This window comes from Girardinichthys multiradiatus, chromosome 20, assembly GCF_021462225.1.
Source record: "Girardinichthys multiradiatus isolate DD_20200921_A chromosome 20, DD_fGirMul_XY1, whole genome shotgun sequence".
Taxonomy (NCBI): domain Eukaryota; kingdom Metazoa; phylum Chordata; class Actinopteri; order Cyprinodontiformes; family Goodeidae; genus Girardinichthys; species Girardinichthys multiradiatus.
The window spans coordinates 32,220,684-32,245,741 of NC_061812.1; the positions used below are offsets into that span (position 1 = coordinate 32,220,684).

The 25,058-nt window shown below is 40.9% G+C and overlaps 2 protein-coding genes across 5 annotated transcripts in view; one reads left to right on the plus strand and one right to left on the minus strand.

Moving 5' to 3' along the window:
• Window positions 1-7,177, plus strand: part of ppfia4 (PTPRF interacting protein alpha 4) — a 109,216-nt gene extending 102,039 nt beyond the window's left edge. For all 3 annotated transcript variants that reach the window (XM_047347557.1, XM_047347555.1, XM_047347556.1), the window contains 4 exons: window positions 640-708; window positions 881-1,067; window positions 3,039-3,136; window positions 4,335-7,177. In XM_047347557.1, the coding sequence (XP_047203513.1) occupies window positions 640-708; window positions 881-1,067; window positions 3,039-3,097 (315 nt within the window). In that variant the 3' untranslated portion in view covers window positions 3,098-3,136; window positions 4,335-7,177. The remainder of the gene's footprint in view (window positions 1-639; window positions 709-880; window positions 1,068-3,038; window positions 3,137-4,334) is intronic.
• A 57-nt stretch (window positions 7,178-7,234) lies between these two features.
• Window positions 7,235-9,918, minus strand: myog (myogenin). 2 transcript variants are annotated; one of them, XM_047347559.1, is made up of 3 exons: window positions 8,604-9,918; window positions 8,174-8,267; window positions 7,235-8,070 (listed from the first exon to the last, which is right to left on the minus strand). In XM_047347559.1, exons 1-3 carry the CDS (start codon window positions 9,339-9,341, stop codon window positions 7,952-7,954), a joined length of 951 nt encoding a protein of 316 aa, XP_047203515.1. In that variant the 5' UTR covers window positions 9,342-9,918; the 3' UTR covers window positions 7,235-7,951. The 2 variants fall into 2 exon arrangements, with proteins under 2 accessions (XP_047203515.1, XP_047203514.1); XM_047347558.1 differs by having other exon boundaries at window positions 8,168-8,267; window positions 8,604-9,900.
• Window positions 9,919-25,058: the final 15,140 nt, after the last annotated feature.

The following is a 25,058-nucleotide window of genomic DNA, read 5'->3' on the forward strand; positions in this document are numbered from 1 at the left end:
CCCAAAGTTGCTGTATGAGAAGCAGGAAAAATTAGCAGGTGTATAGATTTTAGGGAGTTTGGCAAGAACCAAATTGTGATGACTAGACTGCTTTTAAACTTTTTTCTGGTCTGAAATGATCAATATCTTTTAAAAGTCATCAAAGCAATTACCAGTAGTGGACTCTAATTTCAAAAATGGAGCTGTGAGAACTGCAGATGGAAATGTATTGTGGAGGGGCTACATAGCTGCAGACCAGTATGAGTGCCTATGCTAACCATTTTCAGCAGGATAAGGCTCCTTGCCACAAACCAGAAATGGTTAATAAACGGTTTGAGGATCCTAACACGTTTGAGGTGTTGATTTAGTGTCCAGATTCCGTAGATCTCAATAAAATTGTGTTTATGTGGGTTGAGCTGGACAAACAAGTCGGATCAATGGAAGCCCCCTACTCATAACTTACAGTTCTTAAAGGATCTGCTGCTAAGATCTTTTGCCAGATACCAGAGCACACTCTCAGGAGTCTACTAGACTCCATTTCCTGACGCATCAGGGCTGCTTTGGCAGCAAGGGGAAGAAACACGCTATTAGGTAGGTGGTAGTAATATTTTATCCTGATCAAGGTTTGTATTAACTTGGTGTGTTTTGTATGTTTTTCAGGCAAGGCAGGTTCTAGAGAGAGAATTTAACAATCTTCTAGCCTTGGGAACAGACCGCCGACTGGAGGAGGTGACTTTGCAAAAGCTTTTTTAAATAGTGTCTTTGATAGTTAAAGAACTTTATTTCAGCTGTTATGTTTTAAGATTAATTGCTGCTCTCCAAGTTGCATCCTCAGATAATGTTTTACTGTTTTCCTCCTTGTAAACAGCGTAACCTTACTTCTCTTTCTTTTATCTTATAGAGTGGGGATGACAAGTCATTTAGGCGTTCACCATCATGGCGCAAAAGATTTCGGGCTCGTGAGGGAGGGACGGGTCTAGGGATGATGGCAGGCTCCATGGAGACGTTGCCTGCTGGCTTCCGCATGCCCCCAATGTCGATGCCACCTTCCATGAATTTGGCTGCCAAGAAACAACTCCAGCCTGAAGGTTTGTTAAAATCAGAATCAGCTTTATTGCCAAGTTCGTACATACAACAAACAAGGAATTTGACTCCGTTACACTTTGCTCTCTGGTTTTTTTTTTTGGTTTTTTTATCCGTTATAAGATATATTATGCATATACAGGGGTTGGACAATGAAACTGAAACACCTGTCATTTTAGTGTGGGTGGTTTAATGGCTAAATTGGACCAGCCTGGTAGCCAGTCTTCATTGATTGCACATTGCACCAGTAAGAGCAGAGTGTGAAGGTTCAATTAGCAGGGTAAGAGCACAGTTTTGCTCAAAATATTGAAATGCACACAACATTATGGGTGACATACCAGAGTTCAAAAGAGGACAAATTGTTGGTGCACGTCTTGCTGGTGCATCTGTGACCAAGACAGCAAGTCTTTGTGATGTATCAAGAGCAACGGTATCCAGGGTAATGTCAGCATACCACCAAGAAGGATGAACCACATCCAACAGGATTAACTGTGGACGCAGGAGGAAGCTGTCTGAAAGGGATGTTCGGGTGCTAACCCGGATTGTATCCAAAAAACATAAAACCACGGCTGCCCAAATCACGGCAGAATTAAATGTGCACCTCAACTCTCCTGTTTCCACCAGAACTGTCCGTCAGGAGCTCCACAGTGTCAATATACACGGCCGGGCTGCTATAACCAAACCTTTGGTCACTCATGCCAATGCCAAACATCGGTTTCAATGGTGCAAGGAACACAAATCTTGGGCTGTGGACAATGTGAAACATGTATTGTTCTCTGATGAGTCCACCTTTACTGTTTTCCCCACATCCGGGAGAATTACGGTGTGGAGAAGCCCCAAAGAAGCGTACCACCCAGACTGTTGCATGCCCAGAGTGAAGCATGGGGGTGGATCAGTGATGGAACCATGTGCATCCAATGGTTCAAACATTGTATCCTGAAGGCGGTGCCGTCTATCAGGATGACAATGCAACAATACACACAGCAAGACTGGTGAAAGATTGGTTTGATGAACATGAAAGTGAAGTTGAACATCTCCCATGGCCTGCATAGTCACCAGATCTAAATATTATTGAGCCACTTTGGGGTGTTTTGGAGGAGCGAGTCAGGAAACGTTTTCCTCCACCAGTATCACGTAGTGACCTGGCCACTAACCTGCAAGAAGAATGGTTTAAAATCCCTCTGACCACTCTGCAGGACTTGTATATGTCATTCCCAAGACGAATTGACGCTGTATTGGCCGCAAAAAGAGGCCCTACACCATACTAATAAATTATTGTGGTCTAAAACCAGGTGTTTCAGTTTCATTGTCCAACCCCTGTATCTTTATGTCCTTAAATATACATATATACAAATATACACATATGCAAAGGTACATTTGCAACTTCAGTATGCAGTTGTTTTGTACTCTATTAAATGTTCATCAGAGAAACAGCCTGGGGGAAGAAACTGTCTCTGTGGCGGCTGGTTTTAGTGAACAGTGCTCTGTAACGACGGCCTGAAGGTAAAACTCTAAACAGTTTATGTGCAGGGTGTGTGGGGTCTGCAGAGATTTTTCCAGTTCTTTTCCTGACCTTTGACCTGTATAAGTCCTGGATGGAGGGGAGGTCAGCCCTGATTATTCTCTCTGCAGTCCTGATTATTCGTTGCAGTCTGGACCTGTCCTGTTTGGTGGATGAGCTAAACCACACTGAGATGGATGAAGACAGGACAGACTGAAGGATGGCAGTGTAGAAGATGACCAGCAGCTCCTGTGGAAGGTTGAACTTCTTGAGTTGCCTCAGGAAGTACAGTCTCTGCTGGGCCTTCTTCCGAACAGTGTCTATGTGTGAAGACCATCTCAGGTCCTCTGAGATGGTGCCACTCTAACTCTAGTTTTTCCTCTATGTAGCTACTCTCTGGTTAACATGACTAACTGCATGTTGTGTCTTTTGTTTCCTGCTATGCTCAACACCTACTTTGTCACAACCTGTTAAGCTCCTCCCCCTGCTCCACCGAGACTTGACCCCTCAGCAGTGCGGACCTATTCCTGCTAACGACACTCTACTTACTAACAGGAGCACTAGTGCTAACAGGTAAGCTAGTAGTGCTTTATAGCTGAGAATGTTGGTTGGTGGATTATCAACTGGTAGTCCATAGGTCATTGCTAAAAAAGTGGGCTGTTCATAGAGTGCAGTGGGGAAGTATATTAATAGAAAGTTGAGTGAAATAACAAAATGTGATGTAAAGAGGTACATAAGCATCAGGGATAATTGGAGCTTTGACAGGATTGTGAAGCAAAGCCCACTCAAGAGTTTGGGGGAAGTTGCTTGGGGTCTGTTGTAAAGTTGATGATTTGGAGAGGCATGTCATCTGCTGGTGTTGGTGTACTGTGTTTTCTAAAGTCCAAAGTCAGCATAATCATCTACCGGGAAATTCCAGAGCCCTTCAGGCTTCCCTCTGCTGACAAGCCTTATAGAAATGCATGCTGATTTCATTCTCCACAGAGAATATATGCAATATTGTCAAGACAAAGATTATAAACACCAAACCCAACAATGCAGATGAGCTGAAGGCCACTATTAAAGCTACCTGGTTTTCTTAGCATCTCATCAGAGCGACAGGCTTATTGCCTCCATGCCACGCTACACTGATACAGTAATTCCTGCAAAAAAGTACTGATCGCACATACTGTACAGCATATAGACATACTTTTCTGTAGGCTGAAATTTCTGTCTTTAAAAATCATATTTATTGGTCTTATGTAATATTCAAATTTTCCAACTGAATTTGGGGATTTCTTTAGCAGTAAGCCATAATCATAAATTGTCTGTTTAATATTGTTTTAGGTTATTGAGCGCTGCTCTACTTAAAAAAGTTATCTTGGGTGGGGTGCTGTTGGTGTAGGTGTTTAAGCACGTGACCCATGTACTGAGGCTTTGGTGCAAACTGCAGTGGTCCCGGGTTTGAGTCCTGACGCCGGCGGACGTTTGCCGCATGTCTTTCCCTCTCTCTATCCCTGTTTCCTGTCTGCCTACTGTCAAAAAACACTGAAAAATAAAGGATACTAGTGCTGCAAAAAAAAAAAAAAGTAAACTTAAACACATCAACAGCCTATTTAAGGTTTTCCAAAATAAACTTTAAAGCACCTTCAGAAAGCTAGAATGAAAGTGAAAAGTGAAACAGTATAAATAAACAAAGAATCATTCAAATGTTTGCATAATACAGTTCTTAATGTTAAAATCTTATTTTTCCTTTCTCCTTTACTATTTTGTTTCTAAATCTCTCTTCCAGTGCATACTCATTACCTATACGGACACATGCTTGCGGCCTTTTGAGAGTGATATGCCAAAACTGGAGAGAGAAAGTTTGGGTGCACCAAGAGGGGGCGGAGTCTTACCCCCTCTCACGCCCAGCCTCACCTCCCACCTTTCATCTCTCTCCTCCCCTCCGGACTCGTGCAATACAGGGGGTACCCCTGACCTTTGGTCTCCGAGAGTGCTCGTTGGCTGCTTTCCGCTGCTGCTGTAAAGGAGGCTCGTCCCAGTCTCGCCTTGTTTACCCCAGTGCTCCCAGTAGCCTCATTGTTGTGGTGTCGTGTTCCTGCTCTCCTTGTCTCAGCTGTGGGGCCTCGTCCTGGTTCCGATCGTCCTGAAATGGCCAAGACCAAACAAATCTTCCTGGTTTAACATGACAGTGGTGAAAATGATTAAAGGAGATGATGAGCAAGTCGTTGCTTTGGACTTGAGAGTGATGAATACTTGTATAAAATGGCAGATCACTCTGCACATTACCCTTCTACCGGTTATGCAAGGTATTAATCATTGATTATCATCTCTGTACAGAAAAATGGATGACTTATGTTTTTTATAGAAATATTATATATAATATATATATATATTGGAAATATATATGGAAAGTAATATAATATTGCTGTTTGAAACCCAATGCCCTGTACTTGATAGTGACTGTTCTCTTTCTCTTCCTTTCCCTTTCTCTCTGTGTTGGACCTTTGCGTGTCATTTGCTGTGCGCTGTGTGTGAATAATTGGTGGGAGGGACTCACTAAAGAAAGTGTGTGTTTTTTCAAGGACTCTTCACAGGTTCATGGGTCCAATTCTCTCTTCTTCTCTTCTCCTGCTCCCCCGTCTGCCCCCGAACCTTTTGACACGATGTAGCTGTAATTTCTCTTCCTCTCTTCGCCTCTGTCGCCTTCTGTATGATGCTATGTAGCCTAGAGAGAGAAATTTAATGTGAGGCTTGAATAAGGAGTGTGTGTGTGAGATTGAGCGGATCAGTCTATCTGCTGGAGACTTGTGGTGGGTTTTGTGTGTGTGTGTGTGTGTGTGTGTGTGTGTGTGTGTGTGTGTGTGTGTGTGTGTGTGTGTGTGTGTGTGTGTGTGTGTGTGTGTGTGTGTGTGCATGTGCGTCTGTGTATGTGTATTTTAGTGTGGACACTGTAGCTCACTTCCGTCAATTCCAAACTTTGTCTCATGTCAAACAATAAATTGCTGCTCAACATCAGCCAGTGACCTGCACTGCTCAACACTGCCCTTCCAAAGCATCCATAGCCCTTGAAAGTTTTTTTATTTTGTCGTGTCACAATCACAAACTTCAGTGTTTTGTTTTACTGGGATTTTATGCAATGTATGAACACAAACTATGGCATAACTGTGAACTGCAAGGAGGAAACATGGTTTTCGTAATGTTTCACAAATTAAAATCTGAAAGGTGTGGCATGCATTTTTATTCAGCCTTCTGTGCTTTGTAGAACCACCTTTTGCTGCAATTACAGCAGAATAATTTTTTTCCCTCACAAAATATCCTAACTCCAGTCAGGTTGAATGGAAGGTGTCGAAGAGGAATTTTCAAGTTTAACCACAAATTCTCAATTGGATGTAAGCATGGCCTTTCGCTGGGCTATTCTAACACTTGATTGTGGTTTGATCCTAACCATTCTATTGCAGATCTCCCTGTATTCTCTGGGTTTTTACCTGCTCTAAGGCAAACCTTAACCTCAGTCTCAAGTGTCTTGAAGGCTCTAACAGGTTTTCATCCAGTGTCGCCCTCTATGCAAGCTTCTACCACCATGTCTCATAGTAGGGATAGTTTGTTCAGTTATCTCCACACAGTGTTTTGCAAGTAGACATAAAGTATCAATTTTGCCCCCATCTGACCATTCCACCTTCTTTCACAGATTTGCTCTGTACCCTTCACAACTTCTGGCCAACTGCGGGCAGGACTTCTTAGGGCTTTCATCAACAATGGCTTTCTTCTTGCCACTCTTCCATAAAGGCCAGATTTCTGGAGTGCATGACTAATAGTTCTCTGGAACTCTACAGCTCCTCCAGAGTTACCTTGGGACTCATGGCTGCTTCTCTGATTATTTTTTTCTCCTGCATGGCCTGTCAGTTTAGTTTGATAGCCATGCCTTGGTATGTTTGCAGTTGAGCCATAGTCTTTCAAATTTTCTGATGACAGATCGAAAAGTGCTCTGTGAGATGTCCGAAGCTGGATATTGTTTGTGACCCAACCTTGCTTGAACCTCTCCACTACTTTATTCCTGGCCTGTCTGCTGTGTGCTTTAAGATTAGGTGGCTCCTTAAGGCAAATAACTACACGGGATTTTATTTAGAAATAACAGAGTAAAGGAAGCTAAATCAGAATGCATGCAGGTTTTTGTTCTAGTACACACTACTATGAACTAATCTGAATAAAATATGTTGACATTTTTATTTTGTAATGTGAGAAAATGTTAAAAGTTTAAGGGGTGTGAATACCTTTGTAAGGCAGTGTAACTCTGATCCTGCTCCGCCACCACGTTCAGTTTTTATGAAGATATGTCAGTGGGTGGTCCATACATTCGGCTGACCAACTCCTCCTCCAATGAGAACACAGCATATGAATTTGTGAACTGCTGGATGGCTGTACAATTTTTTTATTATTATTATTTATTTTACTGATTTTTTTCAAGATGTCTAAAAGGTGTAATGTGCTACGTGGCAGCTATAAGTACTGTGTCTTTATTCCAGGTGTGAAACAATGCTGACAAATCAAGATTTTATTATTTGGCCATCTGAAAAAATGTACTGTATTTATGACACTATATAGACATAAGTAAAGCTGTTTTTTAAAGAATTTGGACTTTGTGTTCCTTTTCTGAATTTCTCAGTACTTTAAAACCACGACACAGCGTATTAAAAATCGTCTTTATTCCAAGAGTTAAAATGGAACAATATCACTTTTCAGAACATCTACAAATACACAACAATCTTAGTTATAAAAGTCAAAAATAAGTTAGCAAAGATAAAAAAAATTGCAAAACCACTCTGTAAAAAAAAGGGAACGTATTTACAACAAAAGCATTTATAACCTGTTTAAATTAAGCAGATCTTGGTCAACACTGCCATGGTACATATTGGCCCCACAAATAAACTCATGGTTTTTTTTTAAGCATTAAACTCACACAAAAAGAATCAGAGATAAGGAGGAACACTTAAATTAAGTTCGAACAATACAATTCATTTGTGAGTCTGGAGGAAGGTTTAACAGAGATTCGCTCAGATAATTAGGATTTTGGGTTCATGCAGCAAACTCATGCAGCAAAGTTATACTGAGCGTCTGTAGTTCTGACAAACAGGACTGGACCACATGATAAGGCAAGTAATACAGGGAATAAGGCCTCATTGTGAAAGGAGGAATTCAGTTTGGCCAGTAGACTTTTAGATCAGCAGAGTTGCAATCATAATTAATCACAAATTTTGATAGTTTGCATAAGACAACACACTCAAATCATTAGATTCACTAAAAGATTTAAATTACTCCTCAACAGCATCACCAATTATCTTTCTTCTCTCTATTATTTATGGATCTCTGTGCATCTACATCTATGATCCCGCTGTTTTGGTGGGTCTATTTGGGAATGTCTACTGGAAAGGCCACAGCTCCCTCAGAAGCAGAGATGCTGTCCACAATAGAATTCAAGGCCTGCATGTTCCCCTGCTCAGGAGATTCAGCAACACTCAAAAGATCTGCAGAGAGCGAGAGACAGACCAAATCACACAGTCAGTACCGTCTACAAAACACTAATCTTTCATCCAGTAAAAATGAATTTTGAGCTGTGCTCACCCTCACCGCTGTAGCTTGGCGGGCACTGCTCCGGAGTACTGCTCCACTCGGGGCTGCTGCAGCAGGTGCTGCCTGAACTGGGCTCGCTGGACGACGACACCTGTTAATACAAAGACACATATGCAGAAGTTGCTGTCAGTCACTTATACAAAACTGCACACAGAAACCCACCACAGCTAACAGCCCTGTGCAGTTTGTTTATGTTTCGCACCTGCAATAGCTTGAAAAGTGTATATTTAAGAACTAAAACAAATACCAGTTAATATAGTCAATTTTAAATCTGAAACCTAAAGATTATCTCTGCAACTAAATATATTTTTTATTTATTCTCCCAATAATTTCTCAGCCTCTTTTCAACTAGAGCTTGTTCAACTTTTTAGTTCTCTACATTTGCCTATCATCCTGGCTTCTCTCATCCTGTTTCTGTTGTACTCACTCTGGGTTGATTCGGGGTGGGTCGATAGTGCAGTCCCTGCTGTCCTGTTTCTGTGTCCTGCTGGTTAAGAGAGGACACCAGAGCTTGTAGCCTTTCGATGTACTGTATGGCACTACGCAAGATCTCAACCTTGGGCAGCCTCTGGTTGGGGTTCATCAAGGTGCTCCTCTTCAGGGCATCAAAGGCCTCATTCACCTTTTTTAGGCGTCTCTTCTCCCTCAGCGTTGCTGCTCTCCGGCGATCCATGGTCACGGTCTTCCTTTTGCACAGTTTACAGGCCCAGGGTAGGCATTGACCGGGACAGTGGGGCTCAGAATGAGGTGACAGGCTGGAGGGAGAAGCTTTATCCTCAGTGCTTGCTACTCCCACACTAGCACCCCCAGCAAGATTCCCACACAAGCCCATCATGGAGTTTCTGTCTTGGTAAGCAGCTTGGTCATATGTTCCAGGCAGACGAGAGGGAAAATAGCTGTCGCCTCCTTCATAGAAGCGCTGGTCAGGAAAGAAGTAAGGGTTGGTCTCAAAGAGCTCCATATTGGCTCGTGTTGTGCTCTGGATGTAAAGGGGCAACAATCCCTGCTTCGTTTGTAGCTGCTCTTCAGTGAGTGGTCTTGGTTCCTGCCTCTGCGACGTGTGTTGGACTGTACGCCTGTGCGCCTGTCTTCCTCTTGGCCAGAATTTGCGATGAGTGGAAGACGTTTGGTGAACAACTGGTGTGGAGCAACTGTAGGCTGGCATTTAAACCCTTCTGCCTTCTGCAGGATCACAAGGTTAAATTTAGCACGAGCCCCCAGAAACCTGACACGATGGTTAGCTGTTGCTGCACATCTACACTTCACATCTCTGTTGGGCCTGCTCTCTAGGGCTTTAAGGCCCATTCATGTGTTTCAGTGTGTGGGTTTGAGTACTCGCTTGCGCGTGGGTGTTAGGAAGCCACAGTACGATCAGGTTGCCGTGGAAATGGAAGAGATAACCTCAGATCAAAGATGTCGGCCTTAATAAGCTAATCCCAGACTTGCGCTCTCCTCCATGACGCTGAACGAAAGAGGCTTTGTCATGGGGGCAGGGTTGGCGATTTGGTAGGAAGAGTCTTGAGACAGCTGTCACCTCCACTAGGATCGAATAATATGTAGTGACGAGAAGATGTTTGTGACCAGATTGTTTACTTAAAACTAGGTCACAGAGGCAATGTCAGGATCATACTGATCATCTGGGTGAATGTGTAAACGTGGTGACGTTAAAGGGAGACAACTTTAGAAGTGAGCTTCTATGAAAAGGTTTTAAACAGTTAATATCTTACCTGCAGGTAATAATTGGTTTTATAGGCTAAATCTACCAGCTAGGCTGAGAGTGGCCAGGACAAAAACTACACCTATTGGGTATAATGATGGTTTATGGAAACGTTACTTTTTTACATGGATGTAGTCACCTTTGCATTGGACAGTTATGTACACAGGAAAGGGAGGTTACACCACCAGTGATCTTCCTGAAAGAAACATGTGCTGGGAACGAAACACGTAAAATATCTCCAATCAGAGAAACTATTTAAAACAAAAGTAAAGCTGTGTGAAAGGCAAAAATATGAAGCTATTTTATGAATTCTATTTTACAGTGTCTTACCTTTCTATTTGTTAGTTACTCTGATGGCAAATGATTTACATATTTCCAATATGTGTTACACGCAGAAAGATCACTGGTGGTACACTGCTTCTTAACTAATAACCATCACATTTTGTGAAAATCACTGTCTAATGAAAAACCTGTGACAGGTTAAAGCGTTGTAAAAAGCAAATATATATTGGAGGTTTAACTGAAGGCTATTTTTATTTATTTTTACCCAGCCTTACTTTTCTATTTGTTAGTTACTCTAAATCGGATTACATGTGCTCCTCTGTATATGTATTTAGCACATGAAGATTATAGTTACCTCCGTTTCAAGGGTCTTAATTTTTAAAAATCCACCTAATCCAAACGTGACTGTGTTAAAGGTTAAAGGAATAGCATTCACATAAACCGCTTTGACACCATGAAAGTTCTGGACTGCAGGTGAGATAATAACCACTTAAAACGTTTTAACAGAGCCTGACTTAAAAAATCCAGATATTTTGGTCCTGCAGACTAAAACAGGTAGAGGGACCAGGACCAAGGTAGACGTTCGTACATCGTTAAACAAAAAGGTCATACCGATTTAAGATGGTGTTATTTTATGAAGCTTTAAACTGTTCCCACCCTTGCATTGGGCAAATATTTAAAGAGAAGGTGATGATTATTTGCAAGAAAAATGGAGGTTGGAGGGAGTGCGGCGCTAATGATCTCCATTTGTGAAACATGTCCTAAGAGCAGAACATGTAAAACATTTCTAGTGAGGGTAACTGAAATAAATGTAAAGCTGTGTAAAAAAGCAATAATATTGTGGCTGTTTAAGTGAACACTGTTTTAATAGGGTTTTAAATAGTCTTACTTTTCTATTTAGTTGTTACTCTGACAGGAAATGCTTTACATGATCTGGATTCAGTGTATCACACAGGAAGATAATTGGTGGTGCACCGCCTCCGATGATAATTTTCCAATAAAACAATAACGTGCTTCTGTGTAAATAGGTTTTCCATTGCAAACAAGATAAATATTTAAAGGCTTGTAGAAGAGCATTTGCATAAACTGCTATAACATTTTTACGATTAGTTCTTTTAAGACAGTAGAGTTTCCGTTTGGTTGTGGTCTCTCTTGTGGGAACCGTTAGCTTCAGCTCCAGGGAACAATGAATGGAGATTTATACGTAATAAGGAAGCAATGAGAGTTATCAACTGCAGGTCAGATACAGGTACTTCTCAAAATATTAGCATATTGTGATAAAGTTCATTATTTTCCATAATGTCATGATGAAAATTTAACATTCATATATTTTAGATTCATTGCACACTAACTGAAATATTTCAGGTCTTTTATTGTCTTAATACGGATGATTTTGGCATACAGCTCATGAAAACCCAAAATTCCTATCTCACAAAATTAGCATATTTCATCCGACCAATAAAAGAAAAGTGTTTTTAATACAAAAAACGTCAACCTTCAAATAATCATGTACAGTTATGCACTCAATACTTGGTCGGGAATCCTTTTGCAGAAATGACTGCTTCAATGCGGTGTGGCATGGAGGCAATCAGCCTGTGGCACTGCTGAGGTCTTATGGAGGCCCAGGATGCTTCGATAGCGGCCTTTAGCTCATCCAGAGTGTTGGGTCTTGAGTCTCTCAACGTTCTCTTCACAATATCCCACAGATTCTCTATGGGGTTCAGGTCAGGAGAGTTGGCAGGCCAATTGAGCACAGTGAGACCATGGTCAGTAAACCATTTACCAGTGGTTTTGGCACTGTGAGCAGGTGCCAGGTCGTGCTGAAAAATGAAATCTTCATTTCCATAAAGCTTTTCAGCAGATAGGAGCATGAAGTGCTCCAAAATCTCCTGATAAAACACAGTGGACCAACACCAGCAGCTGACACGGCACCCCAGACCATCACTGACTGTGGGTACTTGACACTGGACTTCTGGCATTTTGGCATTTCCTTCTCCCCAGTCTTCCTCCAGACTCTGGCACCTTGATTTCCGAATGACATGCAGAATTTGCTTTCATCCGAAAAAAGTACTTTGGACCACTGAGCAACAGTCCAGTGCTGCTTCTCTGTAGCCCAGGTCAGGCGCTTCTGCTGCTGTTTCTGGTTCAAAAGTGGCTTGACCTGGGGAATGCGGCACCTGTAGCCCATTTCCTGCACACGCCTGTGCACAGTGGCTCTGGATGTTTCTACTCCAGACTCAGTCCACTGCTTCCGCAGGTCCCCCAAGGTCTGGAATCGGCCCTTCTCCACTATCTTCCTCAGGGTCCGGTCACCTCTTCTCGTTGTGCAGCGTTTTCTGCCACACTTTTTCCTTCCCACAGACTTCCCACTGAGGTGCCTTGATACAGCACTCTGGGAACAGCCTATTCGTTCAGAAATTTCTTTCTGTGTCTTACCCTCTTGCTTGAGGGTGTCAATAGTGGCCTTCTGGACAGCAGTCAGGTCGGCAGTCTTACCCATGATTGGGGTTTTGAGTGATGAACCAGGCTGGGAGTTTTAAAGGCCTCAGGAATCTTTTGCAGGTGTTTAGAGTTAACTCGTTGATTCAGATGATTAGGTTCATAGCTCGTTTAGAGACCCTTTTAATGATATGCTAATTTTGTGAGATAGGAATTTTGGGTTTTCATGAGCTGTATGCCAAAATCATCCGTATTAAGACAATAAAAGACCTGAAATATTTCAGTTAGTGTGCAATTAATCTAAAATATATGAATGTTAAATTTTCATCATGACATTATGGAAAATAATGAATTTATCACAATATGCTAATATTTTGAGAAGGACCTGTATAAGCTCCTTATATCCTTTAAACAGAACCTCACTTCAAAAATCCTGAACTATATCTTTGAAGCTTATTCCATTGTTGTTGGGTATCATATTTACTTATTTTCCTTCCAAGATGATTGCACAGAGTGATGCAAGTGGGACTTCTGAGCTCTGTGTGTGACAGGTCTGGGCAGGCATGAGCAGCACAGTAAGTTTAGCCCCAAGATGATTCATTTTACTCTTTGAAATCAAGAGGTAATATTGAGACCACCGTGCAGGGGAAACGGCATTGGCTGTCCTGACCTCTTCTAGTCAGCTGTAGTTTTAGCTTAGCCAGCTGGTGTTAATCACACAGAACGCATCTCACCTCATAGCTAAGCAGCTAATTCTGACTGACTTCGGCTAGCATGGAAGCATGGCCAAAACACACACTTCCATCAGCAGAGAAAAAGCATGGAATGACAGGGACCATTTAAGATGTGCTACAACCCTGCGTATGTCGCCATCATAGATTTATCACTATGACACTTTCAGTTAACAGGAAATGCTTGCTGGTGGCAGGAGAATTTTTTATTTCATGTAGCCACACACAGTGTATAGAGTCTGCAGTGGTGTGTTGGCTGGTGAATTTGTCACTGCTGATGACACGTCAAGTAAAATCATGGGATATTGAGCCAATTGTCCTTTCTCTCTAAAACACTTTAGATTTTTTCCAATGACAATAATTGTGCGTAAATGTAAACCTCCAGAAACTGTATCACATTGAAAGATGTTTTTTTACCTAAGGACCAACCAACAAAAAAATCCTGAGAATACATTTTCAAAAAGTGGTAAATGAGGTCTCTCCGAACACTTATATAACAGTTAGTTACAACAACATTTTTATATGTTTTAAACATTTTCCTTTTTTAATTTGAAAAAGAAAATCCATCCATTCTCTGTCAGAATGGAGCAGAAGCTGCAAACTTCTGAAACTGCAACACCATGAACGTTTTTCTTTTTTATAGCATCCAACAATAAAGCGAAAGATATTAATGTACGTATCAGTAATCAAATGACAGGAATGATAAGTGCCTACAAAAAAAGTCGACTTACAAACATTGATTACCTAACAAACATCTCCTTGGAGTGTGCACAGTACAGGAGGAACATGGCAACCGCATACAGACATCTGCACAACTGAGATGCTGTGTTCATAGCATTACCATCACATCTAAAACTTGAAATTTATTTTGACAACACCAGACTTGTCATCTTCCTAATTCAAAAGGTTGATCATCCATCTTGTAACTGCAATGTTTAAAAGTCAGTGCAGGAGCTCAAATAGTTTACAAAATTATCTCTTGAGCATGTATGCATTACTTATTTTAGCAAGTCAAAGTCAATTTGTGACATTTCAGCACATGTTGGCAGTTAAGGAGTCTGCTTGCTTAGTAGTATGACCTCCCTGCAGTCCAGACCTAGACAACATGTAATGCGTTATGTAACGACAAATATGACAAATGAGGCTCTGACCTCTTGAGTAGTTGGAGTCCTATATCAAGCAAGACTGGGGATGTATTTCTTTTAAGACTACAAGTGGAGGTAAGATGAGAAAGCTTTAAACATGCCTTAGTTAATATTGTGGTATTTATTTTTTTTTTCTACTTTATTTAGATATATATGAGAAATAGAAATTCAGTTTTGTCTGAGAAAAAATTGGGAAAGGTTTGCTTAATGAAGTATATTTCTTAACATTGTTGCATGTCGTTTGGCAATAGAACACATTAATGACGTCTGTTTTATATGAATCAGTCACATGGTTATACTGGCTTAAGGGGACACTGACAAAAGTAAAGGAACCCGTTTTTTTTTTATTGGTCCTGCTTGATCCATCCCTGTAAATTCTTGATCTTTCAGAAATTAAGACAAAATGAAACAAGTAAAAGTGTTTAATTCATTGAAATAACAGATGTTTTGCTTTGACTCAAGCAGTTGTATTACTCACTGGTTGAAGCAGAGCGTGCAGTTGGAGCTTGGCAGAGGCTTGCCGTTGGCTGTCAGGTTAGTCTGTGATGGATCTTCACTGATGGTGGAGGGAGCACAAAGACGCCTGTGTTGGACCCAGGGGTGAAGCAGGGAGGGGGTCCACAGTGTGTCAGAGTCACTCATAACGCTCTGTCCTCTTAACCCAATGTCAGTAAAACAAAAAAAAGTGTGTGCGTGTGTGTTGTAGCATCAAACATGCAAACAAGTCCCCGCTCAGCATGAACTGAGTCCTTAAAATGCTGCTCAGAAAAAAAGAAGATGACTATAGCCCACTGAATAAATACAGCTCTCTCCATATTTATTTGCACACCTGGTAAAGAGGAGTAAAAAGTCATAAAATAATTTTATTTTTATTACAGTATAACTATATAACACTGGAAAGGTTGGAAATGTTTTACCTATCTTACCATCTTCCTGTGTGGTAGCAGAAAAAACATAACCCCTTATCCGATACTTGCAGTTAGTTTGAAATATTTAAACATTGTTCTGATTACACATATTTTCTGCTGATCTTTGTTCTTATTTAGACCGTTGTTTTAGGCCATGAATTTTTTATTTACCCTAAACGAAGACATAGATCAAGCTTTTTTTCTTGATCAATCCTAACAACTTTTAAGCATATTAAAATTCCTAAAAAATACTTTTCAGTTAGCACTTTGAATCAGATACCAACTTCAGCTTCGTTAGCCAGCATACCACTATATTTCCTTACTGTGTTTCTGCCCTTCGCAACAAAAGGGGATTATGTTTCCCATTACCAAGACATGCCAATAAGCAAAAGAAAACTGACAACTATTTTTCCCCTATAGTGTTCTCGGCCTCCCTCAGCCTGTGGCGCCCTGGGCAGTGAGCCATATCACGCACATCAAGAAGGTGTAGCATTGATTTTGTTGCTTAATACAGTAATGTGCAACATGTTTAGCAACTCCATATTTATTTTTGTTTGCAATAAAGAAGAGTCATTATTTAAAATGTTTATGTATCAATGTTATACTTCCTTTAGGACTGTGAAAGTAGTCCAAAAAAGCGTCTATACTCACATGTATGTAGATGCCTTTTCACCTTTTAATTTCAATTTAACATTGTTCACAGAAAGTAATGTCATTTTTACTGTCTTTATACCTGAAGTGATTCCCTTAGGGGGCTGGGAGCTATTTTTATGTAGCAATTTCCTAATTTATGATGAACATACATCTGTTTTACTTGAATGGCGTTTTCACTCGTCTTTCCCATTTTTAAGAGTTGCTAATAAAACTGCACCTCTTCGTCATGTCAAAAATGCTTCATTTACATTTATAAGAATTGTATTACCCACTGTGATTCCAGTGAATTGAAGTATTCTTAATATGAGATTTTTTTCCTAGGGTCAAATAAGTGCATAAATCTTTTAAATTAACCATTTTTTCAGAATACATCCATTTGAAATTGTGCTTTTTGTAATGAAAACTGTAGTTAGTGTAAGTCTTTTTACACATCTTTACTAAGTGTGTTAATACTTATTTAAGGGCTCTGTATAATGTACACTTCTATATTGACATACAAAGCAGGATAAATAAACACTAAATCTAACTTTTCTTCTAGAGGCAACTATTCATATTCAAATGTGGAAACATGCTATAATTAACTATAAGAAATAATGGTTAAATAAATAATTTCAAGTTCAATATTATTACTGAAAAAAATCAAATATTTACATGACTGTGAGTTAGTGTATGTCCGCAAGGATTGCCCTGTCACTGGCAACACCGTCCCACTTCTCCTCAGTGACAAGCAGCAACACGTTGTGGGACAGCTGAGGACGGTGGGGTGGGGGTGGGTGGATCAATCCTCCTCACTCCAGGTTAGCCTCAAGATCATTGCTGAACTGGAGAACCGTCATTTGAGTACTGTCGGAAAATCTCAGATATGAAAGAGGAGAGTAAGATAACAACAGAGAAAGAGTGTTAATCAAAGGTGGATGAAGCAGGACATCCGTCCGGGGAGATCCGATACGAGCGACAGCAACAAGGGAGGGTTTGATCTACTTTTAGATAAAATTAAGGTTCATTTTAAGGGTCTCACAATATACAGAATAAAACAAAATATTGATTATATACTGGCTGTAGGGGTAATTAAGTTTATCTATGTTAATTTGGGGGTATATTAGGATGACATTTCTCAGAAACATCTGACATTTGCGCTAATAAATAGGTTGAATATTTTGTTGTATGGTATATAAACAAAAGTTTATAAACTTGTTGTTCACCAGTCATGATGGGTTGGAGCCAGAGATGGATAAACAAATTGGGGCCTCTGGATTAATGCAGGTGCTTCTACGATCCAAGGAGAAGAAAAAGTGGAGCAAAATAAATGAAGACCCCTAACTTGAGAAATTAATCATAACCAAAAGATGGAGATCCAAAAAACAAGTGTAGCTGGGCTTAGCGTTAGAGATAGGTGAGGAACTACAGGTCCTTCTCAAAATATTAGCATATTGTGATAAAGTTCATTATTTTCCATAATGTAATGATGAAAATTTAACATTCATATATTTTAGATTCATTGCACACTAACTGAAATATTTCAGGTCTTTTATTGTCTTAATACGGATGATTTTGGCATACAGCTCATGAAAACCCAAAATTCCTATCTCACAAAATTAGCATATTTCATCCGACCAATAAAAGAAAAGTGTTTTTAATACAAAAAACGTCAACCTTCAAATAGCAGCTGACACGGCACCCCAGACCATCACTGACTGTGGGTACTTCACACTGGACTTCTGGCATTTTGGCATTTCTTTCTCCCCAGTCTTCCTCCAGACTCTGGCACCTTGATTTCCGAATGACATGCAGAATTTGCTTTCATCCGAAAAAAGTACTTTGGACCACTGAGCAACAGTCCAGTGCTGCTTCTCTGTAGCCCAGGTCAGGCGCTTCTGCCGCTGTTTCTGGTTCAAAAGTGGCTTGACTTGGGGAATGCGGCACCTGTAGCCCATTTCCTGCACACGCCTGTGCACGGTGGCTCTGGATGTTTCTACTCCAGACTCAGTCCACTGCTTCCGCAGGTCCCCCAAGGTCTGGAATCGTCCCTTCTCCACAATCTTCCTCAGGGTCTGGTCACCTCTTCTCGTTGTGCAGCGTTTTCTGCCACACTTTTTCCTTCCCACAGACTTCCCACTGAGGTGCCTTGATACAGCACTCTGGGAACAGCCTATTCGTTCAGAAATTTCTTTCTGTGTCTTACCCTCTTGCTTGAGGGTGTCAATAGTGGCCTTCTGGACAGCAGTCAGGTCGGCAGTCTTACCCATGATTGGGGTTTTGAGTGATGAACCAGGCTGGGAGTTTTAAAGGCCTCAGGAATCTTTTGCAGGTGTTTAGAGTTAACTCGTTGATTCAGATGATTAGGTTCATAGCTTGTTTAGAGACCCTTTTAATGATATGCTAATTTTGTGAGATATGAATTTTGGGTTTTCATGAGCTGTATGCCAAAATCATCTGTATTAAGACAATAAAAGACCTGAAATATTTCAGTTAGTGTGCAATGAATCTAAAATATATGAATGTTAAATTTTCATCATTACATTATGGAAAATAATGAACTTTATCACAATATGCTAATATTTTGAGAAGGACCTGTATGTCATACCGGGGGTTGCTTGAAGTAGAGCCATTGGTCCCCCACACTGAAAGGAGTCCGTTGAGATGGTTGAGGCCTCTGATCAGGATACCTCTCTTTGAAAACTTTCCAGTCATGTCCCAGTGGGAGGAGAACCATGGACAGACCAAGGACTTGCTGGAGGAACTATATATAGATATATACATAGGTTTTGGCCTATGGATGGATGGATGTAAAATGTAAATTTAGAAGATCACCTCAACACTCAAACTATGCCTTCATTCCTATGAATTACTAAGTGGTAAATGGGCATTTCTTGAATAATCTACAGTACAGACCAATGGTTTGGACACACCTTCTCATTCAAAGAGTTGTCTTTATTTTCATGACTATGAATATTGTAGCTTCACACTGAAGGCATCAAAACTATGAATTAACACATGTGGAATTATATACTGAACAAAAAAGTGTGAAACAACTGAAAATATGTCTTATATTCAAGGTTCTTCAAAGTAGCCACCTTTTGCTTTGATTACTGCTACGCACACTCTTGGCATTCTGTTGATGAGCTTCAAGAGCTAGTCACCTGAAATGGTTTTCACTTCACAGGTGTGCCCTGTCAGGTTTAATCAGTGGGATTTCAAGCCTTACAAATGGGGTTCGGACCATCAGTTGTGTTGTGCAGGACGTGGATACAGTACACAGCTGATAGTCCTACTGAACAGACTGTTAGAATTTATATTATGCCAAGAAAAAAGCAGCTACAGTGCCTTGCGAAAGTACTCGGCCCCCTTGAACTGGTCAACCTCTTGCCACATTTCAGGCTTCAAACATAAAGATATAAAATTCAAACTTTTTGTGAAGAATCAACAACAAGTGGGACACAATCATGAAGTGGAATGAAATTTATTGGGTGTGTCAAACGTTTTTAACAAATAAACTGAAAAGTGGGGCGTGCAATATTATTCGGCCCCCTTGAGTTAATACTTAGTAGCGCCACCCCTTGCTGCAATTACAGCTGCAAGTCGCTTGGGGTATGTCTCTATCTGTTTGGCACATCGAGACACTGAAATTCTTGCCCATTCTTCCTTGCAAAACAGCTCGAGCTCAGTGAGGTTGGATGGAGAGCGTTCGTGAACAGCAGTCTTCAGCTCTTTCCACAGATTCTCAATTGGATTCAGGTCTGGACTTTGACTTGACCATTCCAACACCTGGATACGTTTATTTGTGAACCATTCCATTGTAGATTTGGCTTTATGTTTTGGATCATTGTCTTGTTGGAAGATAAATCTCCGTCCCAGTCTCAGGTCTCTTGCAGACTCCAACAGGTTTTCTTCCAGAATGGTCCTGTATTTGGCCCCATCCATCTTCCCATCAATTTTGACCATCTTCCCTGTCTCTGCTGACGAAAAGCAGGCCCAAACCATGATGCTGCCACCACCATGTTTGACAGTGGGGATGGTGTGTTCAGGGTGATGAGCTGTGTTGCTTTTACGCCAAACATATCGTTTTGCATTGTGGCCAAACAGATCGATTTTGGTTTCATCTGACCAGAGCACCTTCTTCCACATGTTTGGTGTGTCTCCCAGGTGGTTTGTGGCAAACTTTAAATGATACTTTTTATGGATATCTTTGAGAAATGGTTTTCTTCTTGCCACTCTTCCATAAAGGCCAGATTTGTGCAGTGTACGACTGATTGTTGTCCTATGGACAGACTCTCCCACCTCAGCAGTAGATCTCTGCAGTTCATCCAGAGTGATCATGGGCCTCTTGGCTGCATCTCTGATCAGTCTTCTCCTTGTTCGAGATGAAAGTTTAGAGGGACGGCCGGGTCTTGGTAGATTTGCAGTGGTCTGATACTCCTTCCATTTCAATATGATTGCTTGCACAGTGCTCCTTGGGATGTATAAAGCTTGGGAAATCTGTTTGTATCCAAATCCGACTTTAAACTTCTCCACAACAGTATCTCGGACCTGCCTGGTGTGTTCCTTGGTCTTCATGATGCTCTCTGCGCTTTGAACAGAACCCTGAGACTCTCACACAGCAGGTGCATTTATACGGAGACTTGATTACACACAGGTGGATTCTATTTATCATCATCAGTCATTTGGGACAACATTGGATCATTCAGAGATCCTCATTGAACTTCTGGAGTGAGTTTGCTGCACTGAAAGTAAAGGGGCCGAATAATATTGCACGCCCCACTTTTCAGTTTTTTATTTGTTAAACAAGTTTGACACATCCAATAAATTTCATTCCACTTCACGATTGTGTCCCACTTGTTGTTGATTCTTCACAAAAAATTTGAATTTCATATCTTTATGTTTGAAGCCTGAAATGTGGCAAGAGGTTGACCAGTTCAAGGGGGCCGAGTACTTTCGCAAGGCACTGTAAGTAAAGAAAAATGAGTGGCCATCATTACTTTAAGAAATGAAGGTCAGTCAGTCCAAACAATTGGGAAAACCTTGAAAGGGTCAATGCCACACAGAGTTCTAGCAGCAGACACATCTCTAGAACAACTGTTAAGAGGAGACTGTGTGAATCAGACCTTCATGGTAAAATAGCTGCTAGGAAACCACTGCTGAGGACAGGCAACAAACAGAAGAGACTTGTTTGGGCTAAAGAACACAAGGAATGGACATTAGACCAGTGGAAATCTGTGCTTTGGTCTGATGAGTCCAAGTTTGAGATCTTTGGTTCCAACCACCGTGTCTTTGTGCGGCGCAGAAGAGGTGAACGGATGAACTCTACATGCCTGGTTCCCACCGTGAAGCATGGAGGAGGAGGTGTGATGGTGTGGGGTGCTTTGCTGGTGACACTGTTGAGGATTTATTCAAAATTGAAGGCATAGTGAACCAGCATGGCTACCACAGCATCTTGCAGCGGCATGCTATTCCATCCGGTTTGCATTTAGTTGGACCATCATTTATTTTTCAACAAGACAATGACCCCAAACACACCTCCAGGCTGTGTAAGGGCTATTTGACCAAGAAGGAGAGTGATGGGGTGCTGCACCAGATGACCTGGCCTCCACAGTATCTCCACAGTAAGCATCTCTGGGAACTCCTACAAGATTGTTGGAAAACCATTTCAGGTGACTACCTCTTGAAGCTCATCAACAGAATGCCAAGAGTGTGTGGAGCAGTAATCAAAGCAAAATGTGGCTACTTTGAAGAACCTAGAATATAAGACATATTTTCAGTTGTTTCACACTTTTTTGTTCAGTATATAATTCCACATGTGATAATTCATAGTTTTGATGCCTTCAGGGTGAAGCTACAATATTCATAGTCATGAAAATAAAGAAAACTCTTTGAATGAGAAGGTGTGTCCAAACTTTTGGTCTGTACTGTACCATTGTGATCAACCGCTGAACATCAACACAACTGAAGATCTGAGGAGAATTCTTTCAAAATGACGTCTTAAACAACAGTCCTCATTGACTTTTGAAAACAGAGCACTGGAGAAACAAAATTTAGTGCTTCAGCAGAGTTAAATTAACTTCTAAAATCAATGTTCACATCTACTGAAGAGTTTCTTACTCATCTCACTGCTTTTCTATTAATTTGCTTATCATTTGCCTAAATCATTGTAAAAATATATATATATATTTAAATGTACTCGTATGGTCTCAAAAGTTACCTTTAGTCATTGATAAATAGGCATTTGCCTATTTATTTAAATATAAATCTTTATTTAAATCTTTTCAACTGTTTTTGTTTTTCCATTTTTGGCACTAGCAGCTTTTATTTTGTAAGTTGACCAACAGGAAATGGGGTTGAGAGAGGGGGGTAGAGATGCAGCAAAGGTCAACAGGCCGGGATTCAAACCCGTGACTGCTGCATCAAGGATTATAGCATCTATACATGGGTCGCATGCTTTACCCCTGTGCCACTGCCCTGCCCTGAAGAAGCCTTCAATGAGCCAACTGATGATTGGCACATCTTGTGTGGGAGGGTCAGCGCTGTTTTTATCCAGCACTGTCTTATCCAGCTGGAAAAACTTCAGAACTTTGCCTAGAATCCCATTAAAACCACTTCAAATAATAAGAACTGTATGACAAAAAATGTTAGTGATTTTGAAACCTTGATACAGGTGATCAGCTGAGCCTACCTTTAGTCCATTAGCTCAAGATCAGTTCTGGCTATGTGATCTAATCTGGGGTGATTTTGAGGTTTGTTTAATTTGCCTTGACCCGTTTACTTTGAAAGACAACTTATTAAATCCAACTACTTCAGTAATAAGGTTAATAAACATCAACACTGAATGAAATCTTATTTTTCTTCAAAAAAAAGTCAGAGACTAGAGGTCAGTAAACCTTAAAGCTCAGATTTGCACAGCTGTGGCAGGAATGGGGAAAGAAAATGACAGTGAAAAAAGCATCATGTGTCATATCTGGGCCAAGGCTGCAGAGAGTGTATCTCTACTACTTGTGGAAAACAATATTTTGCTTGAATACTGGTTTCATGCAGCAATTTTAGAGCTTATAGTCACCATAGTGACAGCAACAGATGCCGTAGTCTGTCGCCTCAGAGACCAATTCACTACTGTCGTCATGATACCGGAACATCACTCTGTGAACCTTCAAAATCAGATGTTTTCCTATTGCTAACATTTCCAAGTGCCGTCACAACTTTGACAGTGAAAAATGGTTAGGCACTGAAAAGGAGTCCATCTTCTTAATGAAAGTGAATTGACTGATACCAAAAAAAACAACTGATGAAGCAGTCATACAGTGCTGTTATGTTTCTGTTGAGTAATGAACCTTACATAAACTGCAGTGCCGAAACCACTTGACTGATGTCTGATAGTAATATGACACTACTACTGCCTGCCTGATCGTCTGCAGACTACTCCCATTCATTATGGTTCAGAAAGATGTACCCCACCTGTGTTTTCAAGGGGCTCTGGAGGCCTGGAGAAAGCTTTCTAAAGTTCAGCAGTTGGGGGGGGGGGGGGGGGGGGGGGCAGTAGTTCTGCAAGATCGGCCACGGTGCAGCTCACTGGGGCTTTTATCACAAAGTAATCCCCTACAACAAACAGAATGGCCGGCATGTGCGTATGCAGCTGTCGCAGTCTTAGTGCAAGTGGTGTCATGTTAAATCACAGGAATGGACTGAGCCCCTGAGCCATCCACTGCCCTTCCCCTCACTGGCATCCCGCTCGCCCCGAGGATCCAGTTTACACAAACACACATACATTCATACCTATGTACATTACCCACTTCCCACTAACACAGTTTACAGCTTTCTGTACCTCTGCAGTTGTTTACTGTGAACAGCCAGTTGTCTTCTGTTTAACATACATCATTTAAAGTGCCTTGCAAACATTTGTAAAGGCATTAAACCTTTTCACATTTTGTCACGTTACAGCCACAGACTTCAATGTATTTTGTTAGAATATTATGTAATAGATCAACACAAAGTAGCACATAATTGTGAAGTGGAAGGAAAAGGACTTTCAGTTTTTATGGCAAAACGCCTGAAAAATGTGGGGTGCATTTCTTTACTTGGCAACTCCTAAATAAACCAGAATCCAGTTGTCCTCAGATGTCACATAATTAGTAAATTTAGTTCACTGGGGTGTTATCTAATCTCAGCACCACAGCAGCTGTCCTGTGAAGGCCATTAGGGAACTAACATCATTATGAAAACCAAGGAACGTAGGAATCCTGTAAGGAGTAAAGTTGTGGTAAGGTTTAAAGGAGGGTTAGGTTATTAAGCAATATCTCATTATTTGATCATTTAAATTAGCATTGTTTACGATATCGTTTAAAAATAGGAAAGGCACAGCTGCAAACTTGCAGAGGTTTTCACCCACCTACACTGATAGACAGGGCAAGGAGAGTGTTAATCAAAGAGTCAGTCATGAGGTGCATGGTAACTCTGGAAGAGCTGCAGAGATCTACAGTTCACGCTGGAGAGTCGGTTTAAAGGGCGGCTATTAGTTGTGCGTTCCACAAATCTGACCTTTACTCAAAAGTGCCAAAAAGAAAGTCATTGTTTATCGAAAGCCACAGGAAAACATGGAAAAAGGTGCTCCGGTCATAATTCAACTTTTTAGAAAACTAAACTTTTCAGATATTTAATTTAAGTGTATCAGTACTTTACAATGGTCTATAACATAAAATCCCTATGAAATACATTACTTTGTGCTTGTAATATGCCATATTATTACGAGCTCTGTCCATTTGGTGCGTGTTTTCCCCTTCTCGCTCCACCTTTTTTTTCTGTCAAACTACTGTTCAATAAAGCCCACTAGTGCCAATAAACCTCACCACTGCCCAGTTCAAATCATAATAGAAAGTATGACGTGAAGGCTTTACCAGTAAGACTGATAATAGACCTATGTGCATGGCTGTGTGGAAACAATCAACTTACTCTTTTCAGTAACAGTTCCACCAACATGACTTGTCTGAATGCTTCTTCTGTTCATCTAATTTCATTCAGACA